This window comes from Cherax quadricarinatus, chromosome 9 (genome assembly GCF_038502225.1).
Source record: "Cherax quadricarinatus isolate ZL_2023a chromosome 9, ASM3850222v1, whole genome shotgun sequence".
NCBI lineage: Eukaryota > Metazoa > Arthropoda > Malacostraca > Decapoda > Parastacidae > Cherax > Cherax quadricarinatus.
Window position 1 is genome coordinate 39,013,226 of NC_091300.1, and position 13,659 is coordinate 39,026,884.

Genomic DNA, 13,659 nt, shown 5'->3' on the forward strand with positions numbered 1-13,659 from the left:
TATATTATACTAACCATATTACTATAGATACACACAAATCGTGCATGTTCAGCAGCATTTGCAAGACTAGCAAACCTCTGAACAGTATTTAGGAACCTAAATACAGAATCCTTCATAACTTTATATAAGACATATGTTAGTATGAGTATGCGGCCCCAGCATGGGGTCCACACCTGGACAGATAGGGCCGATCCTGTCAGATTATCTGAAGAGGACCAGCCAAAAATGATGGGCACACAGGGCAGTAAAGAAGTATTTCTTTAATCTCAGGGTGGATGAAAAGTGAAGTGACATGGATGGGGCAGTAGTATACCTAGAGAGGGAGTACACCTGGAGGGGGTTTCGGGGGTCAACGCCCCCACGGCCCAGTCCGTGACCAGGCCTCGATGGAGGCAAACTCAATACACAGCTTCATGAATAGATATAAGGCCCACGAGGTCAGAAATAGGTGATGTCGATCATAGTAGTCCGGGAGGCGGGGGCCAGATGAGTCTCGACCCCTGCAAACAACTTGGTGAGCACATACCCCCCCCCCCACACACACACACTTTCACAATACCGTGAATTTAACAAGATCAAGGGTCCTACAGGAATTCAACCTAGGCCAGCAGAGCCCAAGTGACAACCACTCTCAAAAAAATAAAAAAAAAAAAGTGGGCACCAGCTTGTGAACATCACTATCTCATATTATAAATACTATTTTCAAGTGGCCTGTAGTACCTACGGACCTATTCATGGGGTATTTTCAGTGTGACGGAGCCACATTCTGAAGGCCTAGGTTCTAGTCCAGTGGTCTTTGACAAGGAATGATAGGAAATATAAGGATGATGGAAGTATGATAAATAATGAAGAGCATAAGAAATTATGCTGAGTGGGAAATGAGGTGAGATTATTATACAGAACATAAAGTAACGGAAAGCTGTATCAAATGCCAATTAAAATGAATGACAAAAAGTTTCAATAAAACAAAGCCTAATTATTTATATAGGTACACGACGTCTTGTATCTATAAGCAATGCTTTGTCTGCTTCCTTCTGTCTTTTTATTACCGCGTGTCAGCTATTTTCCCAAGTGGTAGAATACTGGAAAATTATAACTCTCTTGCACACAAAATATCTTTCACTATATACACATTTACTGTGAGTACTGGGCAGTTTAATGGAGCTGCTTAAGTAGAGGCAGCTACATTAAGTCTGGGACTAAGAATATTGAGGGTAGAGTATATACGGTGACACTAGCTAAGGTTAACACAGCACAGTGATGGTAACTGTTGACAACAACGGTGGTAGCTGTTGACAACAACGGTGGTGACTATTGACAACAACGGTGGTGACTGTTGACAACAACGGTGGTGACTGTTGACAACAATGGTGGTAGCGGCTAACAACAGTGGTGACTGTTGACAACAATGGTGGTAGCTGCTAACAACAGTGGTGACTGTTGACAACAATGGTAGCAACTTGACAATAATGGTGCATGTGAGTCAAGAGGGGTAAGGCACTCTCAAACTGAGGCAGTCTCTAGTGGACAGGGTTGGAAAAGTGTGCTTTTATATTCATGGGAGAAGCATTAAACCCGTAGGGGTTACACAACACCTGAAGTATGGGACGTAACCTGGTTACATTCAAGGAGAGGGGGTAGCTCCACTGGATCAAGAGCCCAATATCGGCATCTAGCTACTTCCCTTGAAGAGGAGGGTTAGAACTGAGCTGCTTGTATGTGTGACTATTCCTTACAGGTGTTAGCAATAAATAGGCTAGTATGAATGCCCAAATATATGTGAAATAACAACTAGATCATCCTAGGCTTCCATTAAAAATAACAAGCCTCGTCCAATATATATATATATATATATATATATATATATATATATATATATATATATATATATATATATATATATATATATATATATATATATTATATAAACTCGGGGGCACAGTAAGGTTCACGGAGCAAAAAATAAATAAATCTGATGATCTAAAGTACCAACCAGTCTAAATCCATAACTAAGTGTTTCTGAAGCAAACCCCTCAATTACAAAAATTGTGTGCTAGAAATTTACTACTTTAGAAGAGAGCATCAAGACATCACTAACGGGGAAACTGATATCAAATACATACCTTGTATTAATTTACACCAAATCATCATCTGTTGTAAACTTGTGTGTAGGACTACAATGACATGATATTTAGTACATTGTAGGTGAAAATAAATCTGGTACAGTATTATCTGCTGAATGTTAAGTAAGATACTAGAATATTTTCAAAACATTAGTTTGAAAATAAAAGTCATTATTTTAGAACTTAGTAAAAACTAAATGTAAATTTATCATTATTACACAATGAGTAACATGCGGGTCTCAACATTCCAATGAAGTATTCAAACTGTCTATTTCACAAGGATGGTCTTGCAAAACAAGCCTAGCTTATAACAAAGTCAATCTGCACATCACAAATTTATCAATTTTGACAAATAATGCTAATTTAGGCTAAATATATAACCCACATATCGTATAAACTCTTAAACCGTCCAGGTTAAAAAAAATGTCCTTTAGTTTTAAAATCCTACCATAATTTCTTCAGAACGTCAAAAATGCCTCTTATATCCCGAATAGTACCTGGCTTCTGTTAGGAAACCTAAAAAATCACTTCCTCAAAATAACTGAATAGCTTCAGGGTTTTCCAAATCAATTCTGTAACAGTTATAAAAAATTCTTCATTTTTGTAAATCATTCTGGTCTCGTCTTAAAGGTCACCCACAAATTCCTAGCATTATTAATATACAGCAAACGACAACTGTACATTAACTCATATACAGTACTGTACAATAAACCTCATAGAGTACTGCACTTGCCCTCTCATATGCGGTATAGTACATTAACCCTCATGTACAGTATAGTAAACTAATCTTCATGTGCAGTATTGTACACTAATCCTCATATGCAGTACTGTACATCAACCTTCATATGCAGCATTGTACACTAACCCTCATATACAATATTGTACATCAGCCCTCGTATATCTGCAGTATTGTTCACTAACCCTCATCTGCAATATTTTACGCTCTCATATGCAGTGTTGTACACTAATCCTCATATACAGTACTGTGTATCAGCCCTCACATGCTGTATTAGATACAATGGTTTAATCCTTCTGAAAGAATGGCAGTCACTATAGCTTCCATACTTATTATTATTATTATTATTCGGCTCATGCTCTGTAAAACATTAGCTCTAAACAACACGTGTTTCTAATGTTTACATTTAGAATAGTCCCATTAGTCAACGAAATATAGTATTGAGTGAGCTACAGAACAAGTTTGATACAAGTCTGCAAACTGGTGGCACACAACTTGCATATAAAATTTAAATAATGAAATCATTAACGTCCAAACAAATTATTCTTAATATGGAAATCAGTTTCCAAAACTTTAAATATGAAACAAAAATGAAGACGGACAAGAAGCTATGGCTGATTCTCACCAAAATGTAAAAAGCTAGTTAGTGTTCGTGCTAAGTGATTATGCTTTTCATCGAAGTAATTCCTTGAGAATATATTCAACGTCAAAATCATCCACTCCAGCAGTTGAATATTTTTTCCAGATTAAATTCTATAACTCGGCACTAAGTATAGTGATATCGATATATGACAGAAATGTCGGAACTGGGATTTTGACGGATATTGCTTAAAGGAAAGACTTACAATAGTGGGGAAAACAGAAGCGTGAAATATGCTTAAAACCCGTGGATCTCAGCACACTTCTATCAGTCTCACACTGATCCTATTCCTAGAGATCCCATTTTTTAAACTAAAAAACCGGGACACTTGACTAAATTTTATTGAGAGGCACATTCACTCAATAAAAAAACTGAGTAATTTGTGATTACAACATTCAAAAGTCAGAAAAACTTTTACGTACAAATACGAATATAAAAAAAAATAGAAATAAGAGTACTTCGCAAACAAGACAATTAACTTAGTTTTTTTAAAAAAACCAGGACATTTAGCGTCCCGTACCGAATTTGGTGGGACACAAACCCTAAAACCGGGGTTGTCCCGGTCAGACAGGGACGAATGGGATCCCTATCTATGACTAACTCCATTTTTCCCAGCTCCCATCAACCAGGCCCCAAGAGCAGGCTGTGAGCCCCCTTCCCCACACAAGCAGCCCTGGCCAAGGCCCCACAAGCAGCCGAAGCGTTACCACACAGACAGCACCTCCATACCTTAGGCAGACTTAGGGACCTCCTTTTCCATAATCTCTGGAAAGGAGAGTTGAAAATACGGTGAAGACGAGTTTGGGTAACTGGGGATCAATATAATACATTCAATCCTATCACTTACCCATGTCCTTTTTGCTCTTAATAATTTCAAGGTTTTAATATAGCCTACCTGGGAGTATATTTTTATTTTAAGTCTGCTCAACACTTCACTAGCCCAAACTGGTTAGCCCTAAATGACTCTCATTACAGTTTTTTACAGTTAATGAAGTGGTTTACAGAAAACTTCCCACAGAAACACAGCATCCTAAAGAAACATTTCAACAGCTAAGATAAAAGATAAAAGACTGTACACTAGTTTCTTGCCGTTCCATCCATATGGTTCATGGATTTCCATGCAAGAATTTGTGTGTAATTGTTGATGTCATAACACTTCTGATGCCAGCATATATCTGCACATGCTATGTCTCTGACATTTACACTTATTAACAGGCGAACATCGACTGTTGCTTTTTTTTTATTCATAATTTAATACGTATAGTGAAAGAAAATATGAAATGGAATCTACCACTGAAGTCACAATTTCAGACATTTTATAACAATTATATATTGCCTTCAAATGAAAAGGTTGGGCTTGTTTCCTTACATTTGTTGCCCCTGTTCACCTAGGAATAAAGTAGGTACCTGAAAATTAGCCGACTGTTGTAAGTCACTCGGGGGGGGGGGGGGGTTATTACAACCTAGACAAGCTTAGGCTTCGAAATAAGCTCAAGTGATCTTACTTTTATCTTGTATATCAGACAAGGTAAAAAAAAAAAGTTTCATCCTTCTAAGAAAGTTCAAATGTGTTTTCTGAATTCAACCTTGAATGCGGAAATTTTTATACAAAAAGTTTTGAATAAATGATCTTAATTTAAGTTTTAATTGTAAAAGACTAACTAGTATTATACGTTAGGAGTGTCGCGTCCCCTGTAAATCGTCATGTTGATTTGGAGATTTTGCTTTTAACAAATATGAGATTTCAGATCATTGACGCGCAATATCATTTAAATATACAAGGAAATTCAAATATCCTCCAATATGAGTTTGCTTACTAGCTTTCAAGTTCTCAGTCTTGGAAAAGCTCAGTAAATACAGAATGCTACTCAAATAGGCTTTTTGAAAATACATCTGTGATTTTCTTAAAATATTTTTTTGTTACGTACGAAATGAATGATGCAGGAATTGTGGTTGTACAACAAATGTTAGAATTTTAAATGCGATGGAAAAAAAATTATAGTGGCAGCTTTTAAAAAAAAAAAGCCACATTTAGACACGTAAATTTAATAAAATAGCAACAAATGACCGAGTCTGCTGATTTGATAAATACTTAAATGTTCTTACATCTATCTTAAATGATAATCGTATTTATTATGTTATATTGCATTTAAATATTTCAATAGGAATGATCGCATTTACAGGCAACACAGCACAATACTTTCAACTAACGTGGATATCACGGAATAATTTGAGACTCGGAATAACTATATTCAAGGTGATCATACCCAGAACATGGTATGGAATACCGAAGACACTGCCCAGTTTCTTGTGTCTTCCCTCTCACCCCGGTCAGCTCAACCTATTTTCATTGTGATAGGCTTTGCAGATAAAGTGCAGGCTTAGTGCAGGCCGATAAGCTAAAAGCCAACCTAGAACTAACCTACAGCAAGTCTTTAGGAGACCTAAAACAAGCCTAGCACTGGCCTAGAGCAAGACTAGAGCTATCTTAGAGCAAACCTAGAGCTATCTTAGAGCAAACCTACAGCTATCTTAAAGCAAACCTACAGCTATCTTAGAGCAAGCCTAAAGCTAGCTTAGAGCAAGCCTCGAGGTATATTAGAGAAAGTCTAGGGCTAGCTTAGAGCAAGTCTAAAGATAACTTACTGCAAACTTAGAGCTAGCTTATATAAAGCTTAGAGCTAGCATAGAGCAAACCTAGTGCTAGCTTAGTGCAATCCTTGAGCTAACTTAGAGCAAGCCTAAAGCAGGCCTAGAGCTAAAGCCTAAAGCTAGCTTAGAGCAGGCCTAGAGGTAGCTTAAAGCAACCCAAGAGCAAGCTTTGTGCAAGCCTAGACCTTGCTCACAACTAGTCTTGAACCAGTCCACAGTAGGCTTGGAACTAGCCAACCAGCGGAATCATGCTTTTAAGAAAAACGGGATTCCAAATACATCTATTTTAATGTGCTGTCAACCATCCAAATTTTCCACAACTCATACCGAACTTCTGTCTATTTTAATATGAAGCAGGCCTACTGTGATCTGTCCTTAACATATTTGTGTAATGCACTATACACTCAAGATAAATGTCAGATTTCATTATCTAAAGTTAGAATACTAATGTAAGTATTTTAATGATGTAGAACACCCAGTAATGTTGATGTACTCACCTCTGTGTCGCGGTCCTTGTCCGTATGCATGGTGGAGAGGTGCGCTAGGCGGCCTCGTAGAAGCTCCAGTTGAACGTTACATTTTGCGTTCTGCTCACGGAGGTGCGCGTTCTGGTCCTCCAGCTGGGGGTGGTGAGAAGCGTGTCGTTAATGGCATTCGGAACGGTGGTTAATGGCTTTCGGAATAGTGGTTAGTGGCATTAGGAACGGTGATTAATGGCATTCAGATGAGTGGTTAGTGGTATTAGGAACAGTGGTTAGTGGTATTAGCAAAAGTGGTTAGTGGTATTAGAAACAGTGGTTAGTCGTACTAGTAACAGTGGTTAGTGGCATTAGGAACAGTGGTTAGTGGCATTAGGAACAGTGGCTAGTGGTATTAGGAGCAGTGGCTAGTGGCATTAGGAACAGTGGTTAGTGGCATTAGGAACAGTGGTTAGTGGCATTAGGAACAGTGGTTAGTGGCATTAGGAACAGTGGTTAGTGGTATTAGGAACAGTGGTTAGTGGTATTAGGAACAGTGGTTAGTGGTATTAGGAACAGTGGTTGGTGGTATTAGCAACAGTGGTTGGTGGTATTAGCAACAGTGGTTAGTGGTATTAGCAACAGTGGTTAGTGGTATTAGCAATAGTGGTTAGTGGTATTAGCAACAGTGGTTAGTGGTATTAGCAACAGTGGTTAGTGGAATTAGCAACAGTGGTTAGTGGAATTAGCAACAGTGGTTAGTGGAATTAGCACCAGTGGTTAGTGGAATTAGCACCAGTGGTTAGTTGTATTAGCACCAGTGGTTAGTGGTATTAGCAACAGTGGTTAGTGGTATTAGCAACAGTGGTTAGTCGTACTAGGAGCAGTGGTTAGTGGCATTAAGAACAGTGGTTAATAACATTAGGAACAGTGGTTAGTGGCATTAGGAGCAGTGGTTAGTGGCATTAGGAGCAGTGGTTAGTGGCATTAGAAGCAGTGGTTAGTGGCATTAGGAGCAGTGGTTAGTGGCATTAGGAACAGTGGTTAGTGGCATTAGGAACAGAGGTTAGTGGCATTAGGAACAGTGGTTAGTGGTATTAGCAACAGTGATTAGTGGTATTAGGAACAGTGGTTAGTGGTATTAGGAACAGTGGTCAGTGGCATTAGGAACAGTGGTCAGTGGCATTAGGAGCAGTGGTTAGTGGCATTAAGAACAGTGGTTACTGGCATTAGGAACAGTGGTTAGTGGCATTAGGAGCAGTAGTTAGTGGTATTAGCAACAGTGGTTAGTGGCATTAGGAACAGTGGTTAGTGGCATTAGGAACAGTGGTCAGTGGCATTAGGAACAGTGGTTAGTGGTATTAGCAACAGTGGTTAGTGGCATTAGGAACAGTGGTTAGTGGTATTAGCAACAGTGGTCAGTGGCATTAGGAACAGTGGTTAGTGGTATTAGCAACAGTGGTCAGTGGCATTAGGAACAGTGGTTAGTACCATTAAGCAGTGGTTGATGACAACTAGTCGTCTGAACTTAAGTTAGGAAAGTGGAAGTTTTAAAATTGCCATTCTGCTAGGGCCATAAGGTCATTCGGGGCTTTATATAAGATTTCATACTCACATAAACATGTATCACTTAGGTCTTAGGCAAACTAAATCCCTCCAACATACACACGCGCACGCGCGCACACACACACTTGGTCAAGCGCGTCATGAAATTAGAAAAAGTGCAAAGGTTTGCAACAAGACTGCTCCCGGAGCTAAGGGGTATGTCCTACGAGGAGAGGTTAAGGGAAATCGACCTGAACACTGGAAGACAGGAGAGATAGGGGGGGGGACATGATAACGACATATAAAATACTACGAGGAACTGACAAGGTGGATAGGGACTGGAGGAACTGACAAGGTGGATAGGGACTGGATGTTTCAGAGATGGGGCACGGCAACAAGGGGTCGCAACTGGAAGTTGAAGACTCAGACGAGTCAAAATGATGTTATGAAGTGCTTCTTCAGTCAGGAAGTGGAACAGTCTGGAGAGTGATGTAGTGGAAGTAGGATCCATACAAAGCTTTAAGAAGAGATGTGATAAAGCTCATGGAGCAGAGAGAGCGGACCTAGTAGCGACCAGTGAAGAGGCGGGGACAGGAACTATGACTCGATCCCTGCAACCACAATTAGGCGAGTACATTAGGTGAGTACACACACACATACAAAATTCATTAATGTAAATATCTAATCAATCACGTAGCAGCATCTTAATGTATGAAAGCATGGTCAAGAGGTTCAGATGTTGTTTAAACCAAACATAAGAATAGAGAAGAAATCTAATTTAAGTGACTTTGACCGTGGAATAATTGTTGGTACCAGACGGGGTGGTCTGAGTATCTCGGAAACTGCTGATCTCTTACGATTTTCACGCACACGCCTTTAGAGTTTACAGAGAATGGTGTGAAAATCACAAAACTTCAGCGAGCGGCTGCCCCAGCTGGACTGCTTGTAGGCCAGCATCGCAGGCGGTTTTGACGAAGGAGTAGTGAGGGTTTCCCAATCAGTAATGGCCATAGTGCAGCCGGAGTCTTCTTGTTCTGCTGTAATACCCAGATCTGGAAGAATCTACTTTATTAACTTGTTTAATACTATGGACTAGAAGAAAGATGGCAGGGCCAATCTGGGATGCTGTATTGGCTGTCCACCAAGTCTGACTGGAAGAGAGGCTTGTATCCACCATCTGTCAAGGGAAAACCTCAGGGCGCTTTCTAGAATGACCTTTAGGAGGGTGCCATATTCCTCGAGTTTGGTACTGTTAAAGATTAGAGAGCATCGAAGGAAATATGTAAGCTTTGGGAGAGAGGAATTTAGTGAGTAAGTAGTCTCCAATCCAGCCTTTTATCTTCCCGAGGTCGGAGGTTTTTTCAAAACAATGGGCCAACAAATAATTCACGAATCATCTATAATCCAGTTATCAAACAAATCAAAATTGATGCAGTAACAACAACGAAAGTATTTTTTTTTTTTTACATAATCACTGGTCAACTTTTCTTTGACATTTTCGAAACTGCAATGTCTTGCTTCCTCTCTCTCAAATGATAAGGCATCCATGGCACTGACAAGACTGAGTCACTGCTGAGTCAGTATAACTATTAATTTCAGTTTACCGAGTGTTCAGCACTTGCCACTGACTGCCAATGTTAGATAAACTCAGTTACAAAAACATTTTTAAAAATTTAATTATATTCATAACTCATTAAATATTTTCATAATTATAGCTGGCACTTCAATGTAATACTTCTCTCTAAGAATTTTATTTTTTTTCTCTAATAATTTCAGTACCAATATCTTTAATTGTAAACAGAAAATTCTTTGCTGCTTTCTCTGTTTTCTGTAGGACCGCTTTTAAGCATGCCATTTATTCTGGGTTTGTTTGTTAAGTCGCTCTTGAAGTTGCGTCAACATATTAAACAGAGTACTGAAAAAAAAATCATCTGAGAGTGTTACTGTGAATCATTGAGCTTCAATTTCACAGGGTTCATCATACTTTCTTATTTGTACTTACTCTCTGTGGTGGAAAATTAGGCTTGCCACCAGTTTCTTTAACAGCTGCGTTCCCGTCTTTACCGCACTAACACAGTTCTACAATTATATGCGAACATAATCGATGTAGTTCATTTATAATCAATAAAGCGGTTCATGGCTAAAATATAGTTTTGTTGTGTTACATCATTAACGAAGAAAATTTCTTCCTCATTCCACACCATCAATATACATTTAAATATTCAGGCTCTCAGCCTCGGAATAAGTTGAGATTTGGGGACCAATGTGTGCTGCATCCGCTGCACCTACCTAAGAGCCGGCCCTGGATGGATGGATGATTAAGTGGCAGCAGAAAAAAATAATGAACAACAAACCTAAGTAAACTAGAAAGAAGAGAAGGCCGATGTTGATATTATGTAAGTGGAGGAGGGTGGATGTAGAGAGAGCGTAAACTTTACTTTTCGACAGTATACCAACAGGTTAAGACAAACCCTTGTTGACACAGCAATCACTCCCGCAACGAAAACAAAATACAAGCGTCCATGGATCATCAATTCCTTGGCAGAGAGGTGAGGGGAGACATTATAATCCTTGCTCTCTCGCCTAGAATATTGTTCTGTGCTCACAACATTCAAAACACGAGAGATATCAGACCTTACAGCCGTAAAGAAATAGTTTACTAGCCTCATAGTCAATAAAGCATTTAAACTACTGGGAACGCCTCAAAGTACTTGTACTCTCTGGAGTGGACAGATATACCTGATATACACCTGAAAGATATTGGAGTACCAGGTCCCAAATCTACAGACTACCATAATAACTTCTTGGAGTGGAATAAGAGATATGGGGGATGTCTAAAATTAACCCAGTGAACAGCAGGGGCGCCATGAGTATAATATGAAAATTGTCCATGTCCCTAGTCCAAATTCTTCAACCTGCTATCGGTAAATATTAGAAATAGTGACGGATCAAATGAAGTAGACCTCAAGAGGAACCTGAATGCTACCACAGCATTAATACAGAGAGGGCTGAGTATAATTTTTGTTTTTCAAACAGTTTACGAAACACTGTCAGAAAGAAACCAGCAAACAAGCTTGAAGAAAATAACAGAAAAGTACAGACAGGAACCAGCAGATCCATTGTCGATCATACTGAAATGTGTCAAGTTAAACATATATATGGAGAATGTAACAAGGTCAGTAGAATGTAAGATGTTACTTACAGACTAAGGCTAAGCTGTATCTCAGAGTACGGTTTTTATGGATATGTCAGTGACAAAATGCAAAAAGCGAATGGACAGAGACAGTCATACACGGGATCATCATAATAACATCCAACCTTCAGACACTTCCATGCAAACCTTATAATATATGGTTAAAACACATCATTGTTAACTATAACTAAAATTTGATGCTTTTATAAAGATTGCAACCCAATTATGACCAGTTTCTAAGTGGTAATGTCATTTTTTTAGATTGTATTCCATACTGTATTTTGTGCATTAACTACATCAAGTAGTTTTAAAATATGAAATTACTAATATTTAAATCCTGTAATGTAGCGATGTCCAGCAGTCTAACAGAGACCCACTGTAACCTCTGTAATCCTGATTTTTAGGCTATCGCTCATACGATGAGCGTGGGGTACACAATAAACTAGCCGTTCAGGTGGCATGACTAAATCAACTACCAGAGCTAATCCTGTGTTTGCCAGCAAAACGCTAATATCAACAATCTGGTGAACCAGACAATCAACAGGAAGCCTGGCCAAAGGTCTAACCGCAAGAGTAGAAAAACCCTAGTGTCTAATCAAAAGTAAAATTACTTGCACCATTCTGGGCAGTAGACTTCGCCATAACGTTCTCCGACTGGAGACCAGCGCACATTGTATACTAAAATAATATAAAAGAGATCACAGTGTACAGCACGGTAATATACAGCCTAGCAAAGTAATAAACAACAAAATACACTGTAAATCAAGTAATATACAACAGAATACACTGTACACTACAGTTATACACAGCCTAGCAGAGTAATATAGGGAATATACTGTACAGCACAGCAATATACAAAGCAGGAAATAAGAGACGACAGATCCTTAGGTTCGAACTATAGACCAACAAGACTTACCTCCGAGGCAATTCATAGCCATCTTGAAAGGCATAAATTGAATAATGAATCTCAACACGGTTTTACAAAGAGGCGTTACTGCCTTACGAATTTACTAACTTCTTTTCACTAAGGTATTTGAGGAGGTAGATCATGGTAATGAATATGATATTGTGTATATGGACTTCGGTAAGGCTTTCGATAGAGTTCCACCTCAGAGGCCACTGAGGAAACTTAAGGCACACGGAATAGATTTTTTTTTTCTTGGTCAGAGGCATGGTTGACAAATGTGCAGCAGAGAGTTTGCATAAATGGGGAGAAATCAGTGTGTGGGCACGTCACAAGAGGTGTTCCACAGGGGTCAGTGTTGGGCCGTTTGTTGTTCACAATTTACATAAATGACATAGATGAGGAAATAAATAACGACATAAGCAAATTTGCTGATGACACCAAAATAGGCCGTCCAATTCATTCTGAGGACATAGAGCACTTCAAGAAGATTTGAATAGACTGATGCAGTGGTCGGAGAAGTGGCAGATGCAGTTTAATATAGACAAAGGCAAAGTTCTAAATGTTGGACAGGAAAATAGCCATGCCACATAATAAGCTAAAATAATGTAAATCTTAATATTACTGATTGCCAGAATGATCTAAGAATTCTCGTTAGCAGTAATCTGAAACCAAGACAACAGTGCACAAGTGTTCACAATAAAGCGAACAGAATCCTTGGCTTCATATCAAGAAGCATAAATAATAGAAGTCCTCAGGTTGTTCTTCAACTCTGTATATCATTGGTTAGGCCTCATTTAGATTATGCTGCACAGTTCTGGTCACGGTATTACAGAATGGATATAAATGCTCTGGAAAACGTACAAAGGAGGATGACAAAGATGATCCCATGTATCAGAACTCTTCCCTATGAGGATAGACTGAGGGCCCTGAATCTGCACTCTCTAGAAAGGCGTAGAATTAGGGGGCAGATATGATCGAGGTGTATAAATGGAAAACAGGAATAAAGGGGATGTAGATAGTGCTAAAAATATCTAGCCAAGACAGGACTCGCAGTAATGGTTTCAAGTTGTAAAAATTCAGATTCAGGAAGCATATAGGAAAGCACTGGTTTGGTAATCGAGTTGTGGATGAGTGGAACTCCTGAGTACTGTCATAGAAGCTAAAACATTGTGTAGTTTTAAAAATAGGTTAAATACACGAGTGTGAGTTGGACCTGACAAGCTTGTGCTAGTAGGTCTGACGCCGTGCTCCTTGCTTAAGTGAATATGACCTGGACCTGACTAGGTTGGGTCAGTGTCATAAACCGGCAGGCGACTTGGACGGGCCTCGCATGGGCCAGTAGGTCTCCTGCAGTGTTCCTTTTATATTTCATGTAATATACAGCAGAATACACTGTACAACAGTA

The 13,659-nt window shown here is 39.1% G+C and overlaps 1 protein-coding gene across 1 annotated transcript in view; it reads right to left on the bottom strand.

Moving 5' to 3' along the window:
• Positions 1 to 13,659, bottom strand: part of LOC128685932 (uncharacterized protein CG43867) — a 1,104,857-nt gene that overhangs the window by 556,088 nt on the left and 535,110 nt on the right. The window contains exons 5-6 of the mRNA XM_070083118.1: positions 6,649 to 6,771; positions 4,229 to 4,264 (exon numbers count right to left, since the gene is read on the bottom strand). Coding sequence (XP_069939219.1) covers positions 4,229 to 4,264; positions 6,649 to 6,771 — 159 coding nt within the window. The remainder of the gene's footprint in view (positions 1 to 4,228; positions 4,265 to 6,648; positions 6,772 to 13,659) is intronic.